At 58.3% G+C, this 22653-nt stretch overlaps 1 protein-coding gene across 14 annotated transcripts in view; it reads left to right on the plus strand.

The window, feature by feature from the left end:
- Nucleotides 1–825: 825 nt before the first annotated feature.
- The window catches only part of PTK2B (protein tyrosine kinase 2 beta), a 29925-nt gene continuing 8097 nt past the window's right edge, over nt 826–22653 (plus strand). For 2 of the 14 annotated variants that reach the window (XM_080387982.1, XM_080387986.1), the window contains exons 1-16: nt 835–1573; nt 14581–14828; nt 16676–16854; nt 16981–17068; nt 17438–17517; nt 17711–17773; nt 18128–18182; nt 18998–19138; nt 20119–20193; nt 20288–20389; nt 20819–20936; nt 21162–21201; nt 21292–21338; nt 21665–21718; nt 22084–22181; nt 22273–22357. In XM_080387982.1, the coding sequence (XP_080244108.1) occupies nt 970–1573; nt 14581–14828; nt 16676–16854; nt 16981–17068; nt 17438–17517; nt 17711–17773; nt 18128–18182; nt 18998–19138; nt 20119–20193; nt 20288–20389; nt 20819–20936; nt 21162–21201; nt 21292–21338; nt 21665–21718; nt 22084–22181; nt 22273–22357 (2077 nt within the window). In that variant the 5' untranslated portion in view covers nt 835–969. Of the gene's footprint in view, nt 2041–10303; nt 10439–14580; nt 14829–16675; nt 16855–16980; nt 17069–17437; nt 17518–17710; nt 17774–18127; nt 18183–18997; nt 19139–20118; nt 20194–20287; nt 20390–20818; nt 20937–21161; nt 21202–21291; nt 21339–21664; nt 21719–22083; nt 22182–22272; nt 22358–22653 lie in introns of those variants that run through there. The other 12 variants (XM_080387988.1, XM_080387979.1, XM_080387981.1 and 9 more) reach the window with 12 other exon arrangements.

A 22653-nucleotide genomic window follows, 5' to 3' on the forward strand; every position in this document is an offset into this window, starting at 1 on the left:
GCTGAATCCGCTGGGGGCTCGGAGGGGGCTCTTGGGTTCATTTTTGGCAGGGATTAGCAGGGGGAAAGGGTTGCCCTGCTCCCTGGGGGCTGTGCTGGCCAGGGCACAGAAGCAGTGTGCCAGGGTCTCTCCCAAACTTGTGTGGAGCCCAGGCACCTCCTCAGGAGGGTGTGGGCAAGACAGGACTGGGGAAAGGGGATAGAGAGGGAAAGGGGTGCGGATGAAAGGGCTGTGCAGGGCTGGTATACCTCCTCGGCTCCACGGAGCTGCGGCAGCGAGCAGAAGGGTCGCTGGAGCTGGTGGTCTCTCCTCTCTCTGACTGCCCACTGTGCTTCCCCCTGCCACTTGCCGGGAGATGCCAGCCCACCCGATGTGTACGGATGTAGCTCCATCCCTTTGACAGTATTTAGGCATTTAAATAACTTGGCTGACTTTGGGCAGGAGAGTGGGCGCAGGCTGTCAGTGCTGCTCTTCATGCGTGGGAGAGCTGCCGTGGGAGCTCTGGGCACCGCTGGTGGCTGGGCTGGGTTGGGAAAGAGGTAACAGTGGTTGACCCATGTCCATCCAAAGCTCTCCTGGCTCCTGAGAGGGTCTTGCTCATGCCCAGAAGCTTTTTTGGTCTCTCTGCCTCTTCCCACTCATCTCTCGGGGTGCAATGAGATCCTGCTGCCCCTCTGTGCCCGGCTGCCAGACCGTGCTGCAGGGATGCTCCGTCTTCCAGCAGCTTCGGCAGGAAGGGGCCACGTCCGGGTTGTGCTTGGTGTAGCACCAGTCCCTCCCAGCCATCACACCTCGAGGCGGGGGCATAATTTGGGAGCAGCAGGGGAGGAAGGAATGGAAAGGAGATGGTGTGAGACCTGTCTCTGAACACCTTTCCGAGGCAGGGGGTGACATGCAGGGAGGGGCCCCACTGTGCTGGTTTTGGGGTGCAGCCTTCGATGGGATGATACAGCAGGGACCTGTTGAGCAATGGGCAGGGGTATCCCCAGGGGGCTGCAGCTCCCCAGGACCCTGCAAGCTCCTGCCCTGGGTTTGGGGAACTGCCCAACCATCTTTGCCCCACTGCTTTCCCATTCTCACTTGTCACGGGGGTGCCACCCACCACCTCCAACCCCCAACAGCTGCACCAGTGCATGCTGTGGGGTGGGGGTGCAGAGGGTGCACCCCATTGCTCCTTTCCTCCTCCAGCTCTTCCTTGGCCCCTTGGCATCCCCAGTGCTGCCCAAACCATTTCTGCAGAGCTCTGGGGCCAGGGTCAGGTCTTCTAGGGGCCTGAGTGGCTGGCCTCAATGCCCAGCTGTGGGTGGGTTCCTCAGAGGAGTGTTAAAGCAAGCATTAAAGGGGGGCCTTCTGCACCCCAGAAGTAGGGAGGTGTTGCTGTGGCCCCACGGGGGTGTGGCAGTGCCAGACGGCCGCCCCGTGACTGTGAACGTCGGCCCCGGCAGCTCTTGCACCATCCTTCTTCCTGCCTCGGGTTCTTCCGCGGTGCTGGGGTGTCCCCTGCACCCGCGATTTCAGGGGGGGACCCTGCAGCAGGGGCTCAACCGTGGGCAGACTTGCCAGCTCCTCCCAGGTATGAGCTGGACCAGCCTGAACGCTGGCTGCCTTGGGCTCCCTGCCTGAATTCCTGACTGATCCCAAGACTTGCCCCAACCTGCCTGAGGGACCCAGGCAGGGAAGGCTGGGTGGGCAGGTGAGGGGTCCCGGCCCTTCCGCACCTCCTGTCTCCTCTTCCCGGTGCTGGCGGCACCCACCAGCCTCAGCAAGCCCTTTCCGGAAGCGGGCGGTGGAGAGGAGTGGTTTCACCACCCATACCAACAACCTCACGGGACACAGGACACGCACCCACCCGGCCAAACCTCCCGGTCAGCAACGCAACCACCTGCCCCCGCCACTGCCAGGGTGAGGACCGGGGCTGGCCCGGGGGGGCGAAGGCGGCTCCCGTGCCCTCCGCCAAGGTGAGAGCCTCTGCTCACTCTCAGGGCGACGCTTGGGTGCCGGGGAAGGCGAGGGAGGAGAGCCGAGGCAATGAGAGCTCAGGTGGGTGCAGGAGAGGGGCTCCCCTGCCCACGGCGGGGTGTCATTCCCCAGTGCGCCTGGCAGCTAGCTTCCTTAGCCCTGCCCGCACAGGGGGACATGTGGCCGGGGTGCTTGGGAGCTTGGGGGCGTGAGGGCAGGGTGCAGCATTCCCCCAGTACTCCCCGCCCCGCAGCCAGCAACTGGGAAGTGCCCAGGCTCTGCTATCTCGTCAGCGTCAATGTTTGCCCAGCGGTGGGGCGGTTCCTGCTGGCGAACATGCCTGCCTCTGCTCACTGGCACGGCACGGCACGGCACGGCACGGCACGGCACGGCACGGCACGGCACGGCACGGCACCCAGGAGGACACGGGGGAGGAAAGCCAGAGACAGGAGTGTTGCGGTCTTGGGGGCTGATGCGACTCCCCATGTACTTCCCGGTGGGGACTGATGCAGCCGGGGATGTGTGGTCCCAACAGAGGATTCCCCCAGGACGTGCTGCTCCTCCTGACCCAGCCCTGGCCGGGTAAATCTGCCCTGCACCCCCCAGCTGGAAATGGCAGCCCCACTGGTGGGTCCCTGCCAGGACAGGGACATCCAGGGGATGCTTGGCCAGGGATCGGAAAGGACTTGGGGGTCTTGGAGGTGCTGCGTGGGGTTGTCTGTCCCAAAGAGGTGGTGATGTGCAGCAGCCGGGGAAGGCTGAGCGTGTGCCTTGTGCCAGCAGTGGGACCAGGCTGGACGAGGCACTGGCATTACGGCAGGGAGGTGAGGAGAGGTCAGTGCTGGTAGCTGGGCCTGGCTGTGGTGTGTCCTGGGGGCTTTGTGGGCAAGGTGATGCGGCAGGGGTCCTCCACCACCATCTTGGCCTGGAACTGTGCCCAGCACGGGGCTGTTTCCAGGACAACATGGCCGTCAGGGCCCTGAGGTCTGTCAGGGAGGGGACAGCCAGCTTCAGTGTCCCACTGCGCCCATCACAGACCCCTCCTTGCTGTCTTCACGCTGGATGAAGCTGTGGGGGAGGGGTGGCATCAGGGCTTGGACACCCTAGGAACATCCCCAACCCCACCTGTTGCTTTCACAGGCAGAATCACCTACGAGTGCTCCGCTGGCATCACCCACCTGGTGAAGGCAGGGAGGATGCTGTGAGTTTGCCTCTGTGGTGCTGTGGGTGACAGAGTCTCATAGCAGGGGCCAAAACCAGGCACCCACAAGCTTCCCAGTGCTAGGCAGGGAAGGGCAGCCCTGGGATGCTGATTGTCCTTTGGATTCAGGTCCACAGCCCGATTTACAGCTCTCAGCCTTACCTGCAAGGGCATAGGTGAGAGTCACTGTGAGAAGAGCTGTGAGGGAGCAGGCTGCACGTGTCTGGAGAGCCATGGGCATTAGAGAGCAGGGGGACGTGGAGTGCAGTGTGGGGCAGCAGTGCCACCGGTAGCAGTGGCCACAGGGGACAGGAGCTGCACGCTCCCCAGTGTCTGCAAAAGATGGGTAGGGATGCACACACAGTGCACAGTGGTGTGTGTGCATGGGAAACACATCCTCACCTTTGCCAGTGATGCTTTGCACATGCTAGTGAGACACACACACGTGTGTGCAAGGGCACACATAGGTCTGGCATGCAGGGGCACAAGTGCCCCTGTCCCCAAGCTCTGCATTTTCATGTGTTTGTGCTCAGCTATTATTACTATTCAGCATAAAGGTTTTTCCAGGCGCTGGGGGCTGGGAAAGCAGCATCTGAATCATTTTGCTTTTTCCCTGGCAGAGTTATTACTCATGAGGGGTAGACGGAGCTGGGAACCTTTCATGCAAAGCCTTGTGCGTGTATTTCAATTTGTAACGGTGGCAGACCCCATGTGATACCCGTATCTCCTCCACCAAGGCATCCTGGCCTGCAGGAGGGGTAAAGCCTGGGGTGCCCAGCACAAAAATCACGGGGAGACCTTTCCTTAAGGAACCGCGGGGAGTGAAACCAGACTTTTCTCTTGGAAAATCCTCTGGAGGAGTGGCAATCCTTCTGGCTTGGCTGTGTTTCCCCCTGGGATGGGGCTGCCCGGCCAGACAGAGCTCCTGTGGGGCAGGGAGGGACAGTGCTGGTGGCTGCGGTGGCATTGCAGCAAGGCCACACAGCTGTTTGGGGAAGCATCTTCAAAGGGAACAGGAACAGGACATGCTGGAGATGCGGCTCCCATCAGCCCCTGGGGAAACCTCAGAGGACTCTTGGTCTTTTCGTTTTGGGGCTGTTTGCTATGTTTCGTGTTAAAAAACAGCTAAAAAAATATTTTTAGCAGAACTCTGGTTTCCGCAGGGAAAAACCCAGCAGCCACATCCCGGGGTGGGGGGAGGCTTCTCCTCAGCTACAGCCACCAGCAAGGCAGGCTAGCTGGTACACTGGGCTGAACTGGGATGGCCCTGCTGTGCAGGAAGGCGCCACAGAGAGAAGGAAGTGCTGCAGATTCGGAGGCAGGCAGCGCAGCAGTGGCTGCTCCATCTCTCCCTGAGGCTACAGTTTGTCTGAGCAAAAAGCCCCTTGAAGGCACAAACAGGGCTCTCCTTGGGGGGGGGGGGGGGAAAGCCAGATGTTTTTAAGGTGCCGGTTATTTTATCCCAGGCAGAACCTGAAAACAGTGGCCTGAAAGTGTTCACTTCGTTCCTTAGACTGGAAAGTTGCACAGTGGTGCCCTGTCCCGGGGAGGTGATTTCCATGGAGGTTTTCAGCATCTTGGCCCTGTTAATTGATGCAGGAGAGCTCTGCCTGCTCCCTGCCCTCACCCCTGCCTGGCAGGGAGTCCTGCTACCTGCCCCACTTGGCTCCCAGCTCTGCTCTTCCAGCCTCCATCCGATGCAATTACTCATGCAGATTTGATAAACTTCCATTTCAGAAAGAGTGCTGCCATGGGCAAGAGCTTGCCACAGGCAACCTGATCTCAGCCTTGTGTCCTAAGCTGGCTCCAGCAAGGTTTGCCTGGTGTGCTCTGCCTCTGAGCATTGTGCAAGCTGCTGCACACCCAGCCATGCTGCACACCTTGCTACACTGCACGCTCGGCCATGCTGCACACCCAGCCGTGTTGCACACCATGCTGTCTTGCACAACCTGCTACACTGCACATCCAGCTGTGCTGCATTCCCAGCCATGCAGCACACTGTGCCACAGCTGCACACCCTGCCATGCTGCACACCCGGCTGTGCTGCACACCCGGCTGTGCTGCACACCCGGCTGTGCTGCACGCTGTGCCATGCTGCACACCCAGACATGCAGCACACTGTGCCATGCTGCACACCCAGACATGTTGCATACCTTGCCACGCTGCATGCCTAACCACATTGCATACCTTGCCACGCTGCATGCCTAACCACGTTGCACACCTAACTGCACTGCATGCCCTGCCATGCTGCACACTGCGCCGTTCCGCACAACCAGCCACCACTGCACAACCCGCCATGCTGCACACCCCGCTCCCCCTGCCCAGCTATACCCCCTGCAGCCCTACCTGAAGGAAAGCACCTCTTCCCTTCGCAGGGCTGTTCAGTGGGCTCTGCCTGCCCTGCAGCTGGAGGCTTTTCCTTCCCCCGTTGCAGCCGGGTGTTGCGGCTGCTGGGTTAAAGCAGGGGAAGGCTGGGTGGCAGGCTGGGGGGAGCCAGGCTGCAGGGCTGGGGGGTGCTTCTCTGGGCTCTGCTCGCTGCTGTGACCCACAGCAGGGCACACTGCAGAGGAAGAGGAGGAGGGGAGATTGCCTTCACCTCCCTCTGCCACTACAGCCAGAGGGAAAATACCTGCCTGTGTTGCCAGGATCTGGCTGTCCCCATGGGGCCCAGCTGGGGCTGCTTCCAGCAAATGGGGAATTTCCACCTGGCAGAAATCGGGGCATTTTGCTGCCTGGTTTATATCTCCAAAGGCTGAAGCACAGAGGGATTTCAGATGGGAAATTCCACCTCGCATCCCCAAACCCTTCCTCTTGCAGAGATAGCATGGGATGCTCAACCGGCTCTGCTCTATAGGCGTGAGCATTGCTGCCCTGACCCTGCGCAGAGCCAGGTAATGTGAAATGCAGCTGCCTTTCCCTCTGCTGGGACCTGCACTCCTGGGCCCAAATCAAAAGAAAACCTCAAGGCCAAAAGCTAGGGACCTCACACTGAAAAAAGTTAAGAAATCACCCAATTTGAGGAAGTTCAAGGGGAATAAACATCATGTTTTGGCCTGAGCTGGTGCATCTGCAGCTCAGGCCAGGCAGGCAGAGATTTGAAGGCACCTCCGAGGGTCATTTGCCTTATTTAATTTTTTAAACTTATATTTCAAATGTTTATGTCTCTGAGAAAAAGGATGAAAACTTTGCAAAGGGTAAAAAACTTCCAGTTTAGTGATGAGCTGGTCTTGTGTAAGCCTGTGCAGCAGTACGATAGCGCACGCTAGAAATGATTGATGAGCGCAAAAATAAAATGCTTAATCAAATGACAGCAATTAATTTTCCTGAAACTCAGCCGAGTTCCCCAGGGAAACGTAAACGTCCCACATTTTGCAAACCCAGCTGAGTGTGCTGGGACTGCTCATCTTTAAGAGAGCCTGACCAGAGGGGCAGCTGTAAAGCTGTGCTGCAGCCAGTGAGGACAGGACTAGATAATGTAATGGGTGGCGTGGGACCGACTAATGAACCTACCAAGCTTATTTGAGAGGTCTTGGTGGTGGAGCCCAGCAGTTTGGAAAGGAAAATGACTTTTGAAACCAGATTTGGGGGTCACTTCTGAGCTGATGTTTGGTGTTCTTTGCCCGGGGAGGTCATCACCACACAGTGTGACCACAGCCAAGAGCTTGTTCAGGTTGTGGAGAAGTGGCTGGAGCTTGAATTCCTTGTTGGTGCTGGGAGAAGGGCTCGGGTTTGTGCTGGAGATGCTGTGGCTTGGCACCGCCCCGGGAAATTTCTGTCAAAAAAGCCACAATGTAGCCCAGAGTTTTGGAGAAGATGAGTTTTCTTCATAAAGGCCAAGGTGAATATAAGTGGAATTAGTGTAAGCATCCAGAAACGGATGCCTTGCCTGCAGGAGGGACCCTGACAGGTACCTCGGTGCGGTGATGCCAGCCACATCCTACTGGTGCCAGCTCCCTCCCAGCCTCGTGCCATAGCAGGGCATTCTCCCTGTTTCTGCGTCAGACCCTCTATTTTCCTTTCCCTTCCCCAAACAAAGCAGTAGCAGCATCTCCCATGATCCTCACGTGTTGCCTGGCGACCAGGATGCTTAGCGACCAGGACCCACCGCCAGCACACTTCCCACTGTGCCAAAAATTATGCTGCAAGCCCTTGCCCGCTCCTCTTCCTTCTCCCACAGAAAGGTTATTGGGAAATACGCCCACCCTGTTCCTGGGAAGCTGTTCCCCCTCCCTGAGGGGAGGCTTTGAGTGCTGCTCATGGGTTATTTTAAGCCCTGACAGCATTGCTTGAGCTTGGGTGGTTTGGTTTGGTGGGGTTGAGCCCTACCAGCCCACTCCAGCCCCATGGCCTGAGGATGCTGTCTCAGTCCCATCCACCTGCATCATTCCAGAGCAAGAAGCATCTCCAGCATCCCCCTTACAACTGCCCTCAAGGGTTTTCAGAGCGCCCTACCCCCCCCCCCCACACCTCCCACCTGATTTTGGGAGCTTTTCCCAGCTATTGGTACATTTGACCCTTTTCCTTACACCACAGTCTCATTGTTCTTGGCCGGAGCAGTGTTGGTCCCATGTTTAGTTTTGGATGTACAAGAAAAAAAAGCCATGTACCAAGTGATAATTCCATTAATTAATTGTAAGAATGAATGGGAGCCCCAGGATGACCACTGTGATACAGGATCATAGGTAGGGGACCTCCATCCCTTAGTAGGACGGGCTGGAAATCAGATCTCAGAGATGGTCCATGATCGTTTTTGTGTCTGGCAGCTGCAGGCAGCAGGTAGGGAAGTATAAATATGCAGCTTTGCTGGCTCAGGTGGGAGTTGTTTCTCTCCTGGCATAAAAAATGAGGGACTTAGGGTGAACCCCTCCTCCTGAAAAGCCTGGAGCTGCTCGGGGAGTGGCTTTTCCCCCTGCAGCTGTGGAGTTGCTTCTAGTTGGAGCAGTGGAGAAGGCAATGTCTCTGTCACAGCCAAGGGGCAATGCTCAGGCAGTTTTGGCAGGAAGACCTCCATCAGGGTGGAGACCAGAAGGGATGGTTGTAGCAAACCTTGCATCTGTGATCCAGGCGATCTGCTCTGGAGGAGGATGCTGTGACCTCTGTGTAGCAACAGAGCTCACAAAATGCTTGGGGGATGGCTGAAGGTCTCCCCTGCCTGGGGAGGAGGTGGCTTGGAGCAGTTAGCACGGGCTCAGGGGGGATATTTTGTCTTCAGGACCAGGCACCGCATTGGCCACAGCAAAAAAAAATGGTGCTGGGGGTCCCTGAGGCCCCCTCCCCAGTGCAGGCTCATGCGGAACCTTGCACCAGCATCCTGATGCATCCTGGCACCTCAGGGACTAGCGTGCCAGCAGCCTGCTGTCTCCTCGTTGAGCAGCCACCGGCAGAGCCACCATCCCCACCTCTTGGTGAGCCGTTCCTCCCCAGATGGTCTTGCCTCGTCCCATCCCCAGCTCCAGATAAACAGTGCTGCTCTGCACTGGGAACACAAAGATCTTTCCTCCGTGCCTGAGTCACCCCCTCCAGCTGAGCTGCTGCGCGTGGGCTTTGACGGCAGCTCTCCGGGTGTTATTTCTAATTCCCCAGGAGCACGTCGCCAGTACTGGTCGTCCCACCGGCTGTTCTGGTGCAGGTCACAGTTGCAGCATTGGGCTGGGACATGGGATACGGGGAGTGATGGGGTGCAGGGGGAGACGCACCTGCTCCAACCCTCCTCAGGCAGCTTGTCCTCGTTGGCTGAAGCCTGTGTCATTTCCTTTGCTTTGCGAAACACAGGCTTCCTCTGCGGGGACATCACGTGAGGAGCCCTTGATCCCCAGCCTGCCCCAGGGAAAGGGGGAAGGGGGCACAAAAGGGGCAGCAGGACTGTGCCCCCGAGCCAGCTCCCACCACTGGACCACACTAACCCACTACCATCCCACCTCCAAGGGCCATTGCGTCCTGCTGCCAAGCTGGCAGAGTCGTGCCTGTGCCAGGGATGTGCCAGGGTCCAGCTGGTGCGAAATCCTGCAAGGATGAACCCTCGCTGGTAGGAAAGGGGAGACATGCCCTGGGTGGGCAGAATCAGGAGCGGAGGGGATGAAGGATGGGGATGAGATGTGCAAGGCAGTGGGGCTGTGGTCAAGCAGGCTGCGGCACGGGCATGGCAGGACAACCAACAGTACACCCCATGGCAGAGGCTTGTATCTGGCTGGAGCTCAGCTCCCAGCCACCACGGAGGAGGTCCCAACAGCATCCTGAGGCCACATGCTGTGGTTTTGTCTTGCCAGCCATCCGTACCTAGCCGAGATCCTGCTCCCCCTGCCCGCTGGGGACAGGGCTGGAGTGATGGATGGGAGCTGGGCAAGGCAGACTGGGGGTAGATACAAGGAATGAGAGATAAGGTTGGGAGTGGGGGGGGTGGTCAGGCCACTGCGGGTGATCTCTTGGAGAGCACCCAACCCCGCTCCCAGTTATATGGTGGAAACTCACTGGTTTCAGTGCCGAAGCAGGGCTGGAGGGTGATGCTTTAGGTGCCGAATAGGGTGAGAGCTTGTCTGTTCCCCCGGGGAAACCCAGCAATAAAGTAATGAGTCATTTAAATACCTGCATAGATAGGTAGGGGAAGGGCCTGGAGCAGAGCAGCCCTGCCTGCTGGGAACCCTGCTCCCCGGGGTGACTCAGGCTGGGCTGGGGTCCCGGTGCTGAGAAGGGACCATGGGTGTGGGGTTGCTCCTGGGGCTTTTCCTTGGATGGAGCCAGGATCCAACTTGGCAGCCGCCAAGAGAAGGGGCAGGATGGTTCGGGATGGGTTGTGCTGGGTCCCAGTGTGAGAGATGATGTTGCCCACCAGCCAGTCTGGCAGCTGGAGACCCTCCTGGGCGGCCGGGGTAAGTCACGTGTTACCGTTGTCCCCATCCCCTGCTTCCTGCAGGGTCCTCAGGTCGGATTCCCCTGCCCCCAGCACAAGTGTTTTGGGATTGTGGCATCGCTCAGTGGGACCTGGGCTTTGGGCTTTGCAGAGGAGGGGGATGTGAGCTGCCTTCTCTGCCTGCATCTGCCACCCCACGCTAAGCTCACCCCAGCTGGTCTCCCAGGCTGGCTGGGCCGTGCCTCAGTTTCCCCATCTGTATGACAGGCTCGAGCAGCCGCTTGAGCACGTGCGTGAGTGTGCCTGCGCGTGGGCCCTGCCTGCCTGAGTGCTTTGCAAACGCCTCTGCGCACACTTGTTAGCCGCAGCAGGAAGCACCAGCTCCGTCAGCACAGGCTCGGCGTGGGGACGGAGGGGATGGCTGCCTCTCCGTAAGTGCTGCTTGCTTCCTGCTCCCCATTCCCTGGGTGCTTGGGGTGCAAGGGTGGGACCGAGACCCTCACCTGAAGGAGGTGGGCAGAGGGCTGAGCACTTGCAAACTCATCACACTGGGTTGGGGAAGGGGCTTGGTGGGGTTTTGCTCTGTCGCTGTGGCTGTCATCCCAGGTGTGTCTAGGGTTTGGGCTAGGGCTGGAGCAAACGGCAACAGGGGCACCAAACTTCTCTAGGACTGTGGGACTGACCGGAAAAACTTCCTGGTCTGGGACTGTGCCAGGGTGGGAGGTGGCTCCGAGGCACCGCGGGACCTTTTGTGGTGTCACTCACAGCAGGAGGTGATGAAGGGCTGCTGGGGAGGGACATGGAGGCTCCGGTGAAGGGATGTTGGTGGCAGTGGTGCAAAGCTCTTGATTTTGTTTTGTGGGTTCCTCTATCCCCATGATGCCCGACTGGAGCTGTGTCACACATCCCTGCTGGGGACAGAGCTGGGCTCCCATGGGACGTGTCCTCATGCCGGAGGGAAGGCGAGTGGGCAGGGGTGGAGGTACAAGGGGCTCAGGCTGTGGCCGGGGCCCCTTCCCCACCTCTGAAGCTAAGCAGCCAGGTCCATATAGGACACATCCCCTCCAGCCAGATGGCCCCAGGGATGTGCCCCTGATGCTGTGGGGATGTGCCTATGGATGCTGCATGGCCGCGGTGCAGGCAGGGTGCAGGCACTGCCTTCACTGCACTTCCTGGCTTTATTTCATATGGGCATCACCCAAGCAGGGGCTGCAAGACCCCGGAGCGCTCAGCTGGAGGGACAGAGCCATCCCTCATGCCTGTGCTGGGTTTCGGGGGGTGTTGAAACGCGGGATGTGCCCTTGTTCGTGCTAGCTGCCTCCAGCCTTGTCCACCTCTGGCCATGATGGTCAGAGGTGCTGTGCAAGGGCAGCAGGATGCTCTGCAGGGTGATCTCTGCATCTCACTCCCCAGCAGCATTGCTTATCAGGGTAGGGACACAGAAGGGACAGCCAGCCCTGGTCCCGGCCCGTGGGCTCAGTGAGAGTATGAGGGCATGTGTCATGGGAATGGGGCTGGAGGAAGAAAGCAGAAAATGAAAAGTGGGGGGAAAAAAGAGCCAAAGCGAAGTAATTTTGGGGGCCCTGAGAAATGCCAGCAATACTTCCCAAGTCAGCCATTGCCCCTCTCCACTGAGAGCTAGCTTCCTCTCCCTGAGGCCTGGCTTGGGCCATCATCTCCACGCTGGGAGGGTCCCTCCCAAACCCAGGGGACACAGGGTTCAGGTTTTAGTTATTTAGTGAAAGAGATCTTTATTTTAGATATTTCTTTGAGCACCAGCCTCTTCTGCAGAGCAGTGAGAGCTGTAGCAAAGCCTGAAGCAAAGCTTTTCTGCACCTGCTGCGGAGCTGGGACAAGGGGAGCTGCTGATTTTGCTTGACCCGGATGCTGGCTGAGCGTGGTTGAGCAGGAAACACTAATCCAGCACAGCATGATGCTGGACAGACATGACACAGATATGGTCTGCAGGCTGGCGTTGCTCAGGCGTGTAGCATCTATGGTATCACCTGCAGGGATGGCCTTGGCTTCTCTGGCATGGCCAGAGACAGGATTACAGGGTGAGGGGGCTGCCCTGGTTGTCCCCGCTTTGGCCAACCCTTGCAGCCCGCATGAGAAGGGGACGTGGCTAAGGTCCATCACCTGCAGAGAGCTGTCCTTAAGGGTGTTCTGCAAAGGATGTGGGCTGCTGTGAGAGCCTGTCTGTGCAGCCTGAGCACTTTTGTGAAAGAGAAAAAAACCTCAAAACCTGATGTGAAAAATGCATGTGAGCTCATGTGCGTGTGCCCATTGGTGTGGCTGGACTTGCTGCTGGCCTGTGCCGGAGGTGAGGGTGCCCAGTTCAGCACCGCTGCCTTGCTCAGGTCCAAGGTTAACATCCCAGCATCCCATCGCTGTTGTAGCAATGCTCCATCACAGCCGCAGAGATGCAGAACCTCTTTCCCTGTTCTCTTGGAGAAACCTGGAAAACAAAATCTGAGCTGTCCATGCATTGCACTGCTGGCAGCAAAACCCTTTGTACGGACCTGAAAGCGCCAGGCTACACCACGCTTATTTTTAGTCCAGTGACTCAGGAGAGTTGCTTTAAAAAGACGAAGCTCACAGGAGGCCGCACACAGCGTCCCACCAGCGGGCAAGCTTGCGCAGGTTTGTAATTACAGTGGAGCTGCCTCTGAGCACTGTGCAAATGATGGTGCAAATCCCAGCGGGGAAGGGGAAATGGGGGCCTGGGGAGAGAAAACCTCGGCAGCCAGCACTGGGAAGGGTTCCTGCCGGCAGCTCCTGGCCGCATGTTCTGCTCCCCCGTAGGCACTTGGTTTTGCAGATGCTGGGGATGGGGGGATGGCTGCAGGCTGGCCCTGCAGTTCAGGCTTGTGGCGTAGGGCAGAGCCTGCCTCGAGCCCTGCGAGGGGGACACAGCCCATCCTCGCCGCCTCCACCCCAGGTTGGTGCTGCCAGGTGCTGCGTGAGCGCTCCCCGTCTGCTCCAGTGCTGAGGCAGCAGCCAGCAGCAATGCTCCAGGTGGGACGAGGGATGCTCTGGTCCACGCTGCTACCGTTTTAGTGGTTGTCTCGCCTGCGTTACCCTGTGGGTATTGTGGAGAGAGCGGGACCCTCAGCTCCATGCATGGGGATGTATGTGATGTCCCGCAGCCGGTCCCACACCCCCACCCCTTCCTTGCAGTATCTTCCAGGTCTGCTCCTTCACTTGCCTTCACGTGGCAGCACTGGGGACACCCTCCAGGTACCACAGCCTCTCACTCTGCCTCTCCAGCCCTGCCAGGAGCCCCGCCAGGGCCATGCCAGGACCTTCCCGTGTTGCAGAGCCAGAATGACACACATGAATCCTGCAACACTCCAGTTTGCACATAGCTTCTCAGCTGTTTAAACAGTAACTTGAGGCCCGAGTTCAGATGGGGCTGCAGCTCAGAAGCAGCCTAATGGATGAACTTCCATGGTTTTTCTTATTTCATGCCCCAGAAAGATGCAGTTTGGAGCAGCCTTTTTCAAACCTGAATTTGTCCCATGCATCTGGCTGTGTTGGCTGTGTTTTTTGCTTGCTTAGGCTCCTTGCAAAGCTCCATGCTTTCCTGGGAAGCTGGTGGCCAAGCTAAGCAAACACTTTTGTTCCTCGGGACTTAGGTGAGCTGAGTTTGCCCAGCCTCAGCCCAGGTGCATGTCCAGAGAGGCGGAGAAAGCAACCCAGAACAAACCCTCTTCTGTGCCAGCCCTGCCCAGCTTGCAAACCAAAAGCCATGCAAAGAGGAAAATTTCGGATCCATTCAGATCACCCAAGACCCACATATCCCATTAAATGTTTTTCTCAGCGAAGGGAGAACTCAAGCCACTTCCCTTCTGGCTCAAATGACATTGAGCAGGCTTCTGGGTTTTATCCCCTCTAAAAATAAAAGAGCAAATCAATATAAATCAGTATTGCACTTCCAGGGGAAAAGGAACCTGTCTTGCTTGCCCCATTTTGCTTCTTACTTGTTTTTTTTGCAAAGCTGTCTGCTAAATTCAGCTCACTTGGGAGATCACGTTGTTGAACCACAGCTGCAGCTGCAGGTATCTGTGCTGGGGAGCTGCAGCCTGAAACCTTCACCTGGGTTTCGTGGGGGAAAGAAAATGATGAGTGCTGGGGACACAGAGGTATTGCTCTGGAGGTGACAAGGACGCAGAGGTATTGCTCTGGAGGTGCTGGGGACATGAGGTATTTCTCTGGAGGTCACCAGGACACAGAGGTATTGCTTTGGAGGTACCGAGGAGGCAGACATATTGCTCTGGAGGTGACAAGGACACAAGGGTCACTTGGAGGAGCTGGACTCAGGGCCCTGGTGGTACCCAGTGGTGATACATGGCCAGGGGTGTATGATGGGAGAGAGGGCACCCTTTGTCACACTCTCTTTATTTTCTCTCTTTGTCTTCATCTCCACCCACCTCCGTATCTCCATCCCTTCCCCACCCGCCCCAGGGTGTCCCCACTGCCTTTCCCATTCCCATCCCTCCAGCCCTCTCCCTGCCCTCCATCCCCCGATCCCCAGGGTCCCCACCATGCCAATGCAGTGTGTCTCCTGCAGGGAAGGGATGCTCAGCTCCTAGCACCCCAGGTGTGGTGAGGATGTCAGCCATCCCTGAGGCACTGGGTCGCCCACGGAGCAGCTCGTCCCGCAGCCTGGCTGGGACGCTGGAGGCCACCCTAAGCATGGGGACACTGGAGATGGACAAGGAGGAGATGCGCATCCTCAAGGTCTGCTTCTACAGCAATAGCTTCAACATGGGCAAGAACTTCAAGCTGGTGAAATGTCCTGTGACAACAGAGATCCGGGTATGTGGGGCAGGGGAGGATGGGCCAGGGGAGGGCTGTTTTGTCCACCCAGCATCGTAGCTAGCTCCTTTGCAGCCACCCTTTCCCATGGCATGGTAGCCCTCAGAGCCTGTGGCTGAGAAGCACCAAAAGATGGAGGACGGAGAGAAAATCTGGCTATCTCTGGCAGCACAGGGGAGTTTGGAAAAGGTGAGGGCTCATCAGCCCCACTGCCAGTTCTGGCAGCAAGGATTGGCCCTGGTGAGTGGCTGCTGATCCCCTTCATGGGCAGCAGAGAGGACTTTCCAGACCCTGGTTCATCTCATCCTGGAGAAGACATCCCCAGGTGCAGGGGACAATGGGAGGAGGCCAGAGGACAAGTGGATGTGGGACATGATGGTGCCTTGCAGGACTGGGGCTCAGCCCACGCTGCTGGGACGAGGCTGGGGACTGGCAGGAGCTGAGGCCCCACCTTCCCTTCATGCCCTCTGGCCTGCACAGACACAGGTCTTCAGTGGTGAGGGGGACAGTGACCTCCACAGCCCCAAACCCTTGATATTTCCCCATGGCCATGTCGCAGTGTCACTGCCTGCTTGGGTGACTGCCATACCTAGATATCTCAGGGGGGTACCCAGCTCTGGGGCCAGCAGCATCTCTCGCTCTCCTGCCTGACCTGTGAGCCAGGATCCAGGTCTTTTCTACCACCCCTCCAGGACTTCTGCACCCAACTCCTGCCCTTTGCTTGTGGGGACATGGAGGTGGGAGGACAGTGAAGGTGGTATTGGTGCCTTTCCATCATGGACATGGTGGCTTTGGGCTGGGAAATGTGCTCCTCACCCTTCCTACCTGGAGTCCTGCAGCTTCCTAGCTGAGGGAAGATGTGTGGATGCTGGGGATGTGCTGGTCAGCATCATCTCTGTGCTTGGGTGCTGCAGAGTTGGTGTCCACCAGGAGAGATGCACATCCAGGGGACAATGGGTGATGCTGCGCTTTCTCCTGGGGCAAGTCCTCGGGACAGCGCATTGCAACAGTCACGCAAAGGTGACCAAAATACAGCTGAGCTGGGGGTTGTTCCTCAGCACAGCTGAGCTGGGGTTTTTTCCTCAGCTGGTAGGACATGGAGGGGGACAGGGTTGTCCCCATTCCCCATCTCCAGGAGGGGGTTGTGGGCATAGCAGAAAGTTTCAGAGAAGTGGTTGGAGCAGGAAAGGATTCCTCAGGCTGGGGAGGAGGAATGCAAATGAAACCATGAAATGTCCACAGTCAGGCTGTCCCCAACACAGGGATGGGAGGACAGCCAGCAGGATGCAGGAGCAGAGCAAACTGGAGGCAGCCGCTCCTCACCAAGGAGAGCTCAGCCATCTTGCCCCTGGCTACTGGTTTTAGTTGGCTGGTTGGGTAGCAGAGAGAGAGCAGAGGCCTGGCAGGTCCTGGGGACTCCCTGCCCGCACTGCCCCAGCGATGGGGAGGAAAGCAGAGAAACAAGCTGCACCGCCAGGTCACTGGCAGCAGTGATGCCTGCTTTGCTGCTTGCTTGCCGCTGATGCCGTGCATCGGGTATAGCTCAGCTGAAGCATAAGGAAGGGTGGAAGAGACACACCTGGGCTTTTATCCCTGACCAAAATACATCTGGGAGGTTGGATGGGACATGTTCAGGCTGTGGGTAGTTGCAGAGCAAGCTGGAGGCATCTTTGGAGGCTTCACCTGGAGACCACTGGGGCTGGTGGCTGTGTTTGGGGCTGTGGTTGCTCCAGGAACATTTCTGTTGTGGTTGTGTTGTATTTCTTCCTTGTTTTCCTGCTGTCTAAAGCTCATCTGGAGCCTGGCTGGTGTTGCTGGGGTCTCAGCCCTGCTCCTTTTCACCCCAGGAGGTGATCAAGTCCATCCTGGTGAGCGGCCGCATCGGGCCTGACATCAAGCTGGCTGAATGCTATGGGCTCCGCCTGAAGCATGTGAAGTCAGATGAGATCCACTGGCTGCACCCGGACCTAACGGTGGGCGAAGTGCAGGAGAAGTATGAGTGCCTGCACCTGGAGGCCGAATGGAGGTAGGACTCATGATGGTGGTGTCCATCTCTCTCTGTCCCCAAACCCAGGTGGGCATGGGGACCACCAAGCCCCATTAGAAGGAAAGCTCCAGCATGGTCCTCATTGAGGGGCTTTCCTGTTGCCAGGTACGATCTCCAAATCCGCTATCTGCCAGAGGATTTTGTGGAACGCTTCAAAGAGGACAGGACCACCTTGCTCTACTTCTACCAGCAGGTCAGAAGTGGCCCTGGGGGTCTCCTAGCCCCAGACAGGTCTGCTCTCCAGCCACCCTGACCCACCCCCCAGCTCTAGGAGGATGTTTCCTCCTCTCCAGCCCAGAAAACATGATTCCCAAGAGCCCCAAGACCTTGCAGCCCATTTACCTTCACCCTGGGCTGCTGACGGGCAGCCTCTGTGCTCCCATCCTGCTCCTGGATCTGTGCATCTCCATCAGGGACAGCTGGTCCCAACCCCTTCACCCTGCTCCTGCCCCTGCTGCATCCCAGTGCAGGATGCAGGAGTGTGTGGACACTGCAAGTGCCCCCTGCCAGCATCCCTTGCCAGCATCCCCCCCACCTCCTGACCCCTGCCTCTCCTCGGCAGCTCCGGAGCGAGTACATGCAGAATTATGCCAGCAAGGTGAGCGAAGGCATGGCCCTGCAGCTGGGCTGCCTCGAGCTCAGGTACGTGCCTCCGTCTGTTGTAGCTCATCTGCTGCAGCGGGAGGGCTGGGGCGGACGAGGGAGCAGGGTCTGGGGCCATGGAGGGTTTTGCAGGGGAAGAAGGAGTTTCCACCTATTTCTTTGCCTTGGTGGGGGGACGTGGTGGGGGGACATGAGCACAGGGAGGCTCTCTGATGTCCCTCCCTTCTCTCAGGAGGTTTTATAAGGACATGCCTCAAAACGCACTGGATAAGAAGTCCAACTTTGAGTTCCTGGAGTAAGTAGACACAGCCCATCCTGCTGGGCAGAACCCCCCCTACCCTCAAATTCCCCACCCCATCCAGCCAGTCCCAAAGGGCCAGAGCTCTGCAGATGGACTTCATCATCCTCCTGCAGCCATCAGCCTTCCTTATGGGGAGGGTGCATGGAGAGGGAGATGGAAACCTTTCACCCCATGCTGCGTGGGTGGCTTCTCCCTGAGTAGCACCCCTTTGCCCCTCAGCACCGACTTTCCTTGGTGCATCACCCCCCCGCTGGGCTGCAGCTCCCGAGGGAGGCCCCCACACAGCCCCCAGAGCCGGGGTCCCTGCGGGCCTGTTAATGTGCATGGGGGGAATTCTCTGCTCTCCAGGAAGGAGGTGGGTCTGGACCTTTTCTTCCCCAGCCAGATGCAGGAGAACCTGAAGGTGAGGGCCATGTATGGGTGTGTGAAGTGGGGCTGGGTGCATGGGTGCAAGGTGCGTAAGCATGCATGGGTGTGGCTGTGGGTGCTCATGTGTGTGCGTGGAAGCACGCATGTAGATTTGCACAAGTGTGCACATCTGCCTGCAATTGCGTGCGTGTGTGGTTGTGCTCACATGTGGGATGACGTATCTGCATGTACACACCCGTGTGCATGTGTGTAGATGTGCACATATGGGGCCAGGTGAGAGCACCAGCGTGTACATGTGGGTTTGCACATGCATGTACATGCACAACTGCCCGTGCTCCTGTAGCTTTGCACGCACTCGTGAAGGTGTATCTGCCCATGTGTGTGCATTCACATATAGGAGCATGTGTGCTCCTGTGTGCGCAGGTGGATTTGCAGACACATGTATAGGCACGTCTGCTTACACATGTGAAGGTGTTATTTGCATGCACGTGCACATGTATGTGTTGTATATGTATGCTCACTGCTCACATGTGATGATGCACCTGCATGCACACTTATATGCATATGTATGTATGCATGCACACACGTGGCCGCGTTTGCACATATGTGTGCACACGCACCTGCCCACACTCATGTACATATGAAGGAGCACACACACATGGAGGCGTGCTGGCACACGTGTGGACATACACGGGTGAGGGTGCATATTCATATCTGCAGGTGAGTGCATGCGTGCCTGTGTCCATGTGCGTGCACATGTCCAAGCTCAGCTCACAGCCTCTGCACCCCCACACCCCCGCTGCATGCCAGGCGTGTGCGCAGCGTTCCTAGCAGCCACTGTGCCCACAGCCCAAGCAGTTTCGGAAGATGATCCAGCAGACCTTCCAGCAGTACGCACTCCTGCGGGAGGAGGAGTGCATCCTCAAGTTCCTCCACACCCTCTCCAGCTTCGCCAACATCGACCAGGAGAGCTATCGCTGCGAGCTCATTGTGAGTGCTCTGGATTGGCTGGGCTGGGCTGGGCTGGGCTGGGCTGGGCTGGGATGGGATGGGATGGGCTGGGAGCACATCCCCCTGCCCAGGTTGCTTTGGGGCCAGGTGTGTTGGCTATGGCCACTGTGCCAGGCAGTGTGGAGGAGGGACACTGCAGGGCAAAGACAACCTCCATCACAAGCTGGTGTTCAAAGCTGCATCTCCCATGCCCTTAAACCCAGCAAAGACTTGCTAAAGATGCAACTGGAGTCATCAGAAGTCTTAAGCTGTTAATTAACTGTGCATAGCAGGGCAGAGGGCTGCCACTCAAAGCATCCCCTGGCACCACTTAAGCAGCACAGACCGGGGATGCTTGCAAGTGGCAGCACGGACAAAGCTACCCTGCTGTGGGCTGCTCCCTGCTGTGGTCTCCGCATTCAGATGGGGACTCAGCTGCCCCTAGCTTGGACTAGTTCCTGCAGGGGGTTTCCAAGGCTTGGAAATCACTCACTGTTCCCCCAAGGGAGACACAAACCCCAGATCCCCTGTGCAGCCCCACAGCATCACCTCCCTGATGAGAAGCTGAGCATCTCTCCCCCTCCCTAGAGTGGAGGGAGGATCTGGGGTCTCCTTTTTGGAGGATGCTGAGAGGGGCTGGGGGTATGGCTGGGGCTCTGGGGACCTTCCACACGAAGGGATCCAAGCCCAGTGGGTGCAAGCCAGTGCCTGAAGTTTGCCAAATGCTTTTGGAGTGAGAAAGTGGCAAACCAGGAGCACCGGGAACCCCTCTGGAGCCAGGAGGAGAAAAAGCACCCACATTGGGCTCCTTGCCTTGCACCATCAACCATCCCCTCTCCAAACTATCCTGTCTCCAAATACCTCCAGGAAGGTGGTTTTTCCCGAGGTGTCTCACACGTTGCAGCAGGTTGAGGGGGAGAACCTGGCTCCTGGGGTACCCCCCTCCCCAAATTTACATCCTCCTTCTGCTGCTCCCCCAGCAAGGGTGGAACATCACAGTGGACCTGGTCATCGGACCCAAGGGCATCCGGCAGATGACGAGCAAGGAGGCCAAGGTACGGGGCATGTGTTGGGTGCTAAATAGGGAACTGAGGGGCGGGTGCTCTTAAATCAGTTGGGCTGATGCTGGGGCTCTGCCTCTCTCCCCAGCCCACGTGCTTGGCCGAATTCAAGCACATCAAGTCCATCAAGTGCTCTAGTGTGGAGGAGGGCCGGGCTGTGCTGCAGCTGGGGCTCAGCGGCACCCCCCAGGTGAGGATGCACTGCGGGGGTACCCCAGGTGCTGGAGGAGGGGTGGGTGGCATGGGGGATCACCTTGCTGTGGGGTGGCATTGCATCCCTGCAGGTTATGCAGGACTTGGTGGATGGCTCCACTTCCACTGACAGAGTTTTCCTGCCTCCAGCCCTTGCCAAAGGGAGACTGTCCCCCAAAGCAGAGGGGGTCCAAGCTCCCCTGGGAGTGCCCCTGCCTCAAGGGAAGGGTTTGGTGCCAGGCACATTGGCCATGGTATCCTGGGGTGCTGGGAACAGCAATGCTGGAGAAACTGGGATCCAGTGCAGAGCAAGAAGGTGGTCACTGAGCTACCCCGAGGTGGAGAGAAGGGGGAGGAACCCCTTGGGAGCATCCCCCAGCCCCAGCTCTGGACTCACCCATCCCGCTATCCCTACCATCTCCCCCAGTCCCTCGCTATCAAGACAGCTTCTCTGGCTGAGGCAGAGAACATGGCTGACCTCATCGATGGTTACTGCCGGCTGCAGGGGGACTTGGACACCTCCCTCATCATCTTCCCCAGGAGAGGTGAGCACCCTGGAGAGCACCGATGCTGGCAGGGTCCCCACCCGTGCCCCCCTGAGCGCTTCTCTGCTCTCTCCATGGCCACAGCATCACTCGTGGCTTTGGAGTGACCCCAGCTGAGACCCACCAAACTCACTGCATGTGTGGGTGAGGCACTGGGGGGCCTCAGCACCCATTAGGCTCTGATGGAGGTTGCTGGGAAATGACTGTCTGCTGTCCTCTCCACAGAGCGGGAGAAGAGGATCAGCCTGCCGCAGATCCCGGCCCCGTAAGTAGTGCCTGGCCCCAGAGCAGGGCTGGGAACCCCATCCTGCCTCCCAACCCCACTCCCTGACTCCAGCCTCCTTCCACCCCACAGGCACCTGGAGGAGAGGCAGTCCATGCTGTCGGACAGCGTGAGCATCGGTGAGTTTTTAGCTCTTCTCCTCTCTTCATTCCTCCCAGGGGATGCAGGCAGGGCTGTGGGACACCAGTACAAAGGGATTTGAGGGTTTTGTGGAGCTGGACACCCCCAGCCCTTTGGCTGGGGGTCAAGATGCAGCTGAGCATCCTGGGGGAGGGCCAGGCTGGCATCCCACATGCTCCTGATGGCCATGGTCCCTTCCACATGCTCCTGATGGCCATGGTCCCTGCGGGCACTGCTCTGGGCTGGGTGGCTGGACCCCATGGGGATGCTCACCCTGCCCACTGAGCTGCCTGAATCCCTGCCTGCAACCTCCTTCTTGCCCTAGACTCTGATATTTATGCTGAAATCCCTGATGAGTCCTTAAGACCGAGGTCTGGAGGTAGGTGCCACCCCCCTGGGTGCCCTCTTGCCCATGTTCCAACATCTCAAGGAAGCTGTCTCACCTCCTCCTGCCCACCCCGATGTCCTACCCCATCCCCACAAATTCCCTCAAAGCTGGGAACAAGGTTTGACTGTGATGCCCACCTTACCCCCCAGAAGGGCTGAAGGAGCTGGGATCACCCTACATGCCACGGGGCAGGACCTGTAGGTCCTTGCCGAGGGGGTGATGGAGAGGGTTTGTACCCAGGGATCGCCAACATCTCCCACTTAGCATGGGGGCTCTGCCCACGGAATGGGCGGTGGTACAGGCAGCTTCCCACCCACTGGTGCTGCCACCTCTGCCCTGCTCTCCTGTCCATGAAGTCCAGCACTATGGGATCTCCCGGGAGGATGTCACGTTGGGCAGGATCCTTGGAGAAGGCTTCTTCGGAGAGGTGTACGAGGGGATCTACACCACCCCAGTGAGTATCCTGCCCTCTCCCTGCCCTGCCTGCCTCCTCTGCGGTTGGGGGGGAGCGAGATAACACAGCCCCCACCTCCTTCTCCTTGCAGAAAGGGGAGTGTATCAGTGTGGCTGTGAAGACCTGCAAGAAGGACTGCAGCCTGGAGAACAAGGACAAGTTCCTGAGCGAAGCAGGTGCGCTGGGGGGGGTACGCTGTACGCTGCCCTTCGCAGGGGGACGGAGCCCACTAAACCCCTACCCTGGGGCTTACATAGCAGGGCAGAGGACAGATGTGGGGGGCCTGGTGGTGTTTGTGGCACTGCAGTGGTGGGGTGTTAGACACAGAACCCTCCCCTGGCATCCCCTGAGGCTGGCTTGGGGACAAATTGCCATTGCAATGCAGGACAGAGCAGGAGGAGGGAGGTGGCCCATGCCTTCACCCCTGTGACAGGGCTGTTCTCCAAAATACCTGGTTTATGGGGGGGATGGA

The sequence above is a fragment of the Falco punctatus genome (genome assembly GCF_963210335.1).
Source record: "Falco punctatus genome assembly, chromosome: 5".
Classification (NCBI taxonomy): domain Eukaryota; kingdom Metazoa; phylum Chordata; class Aves; order Falconiformes; family Falconidae; genus Falco; species Falco punctatus.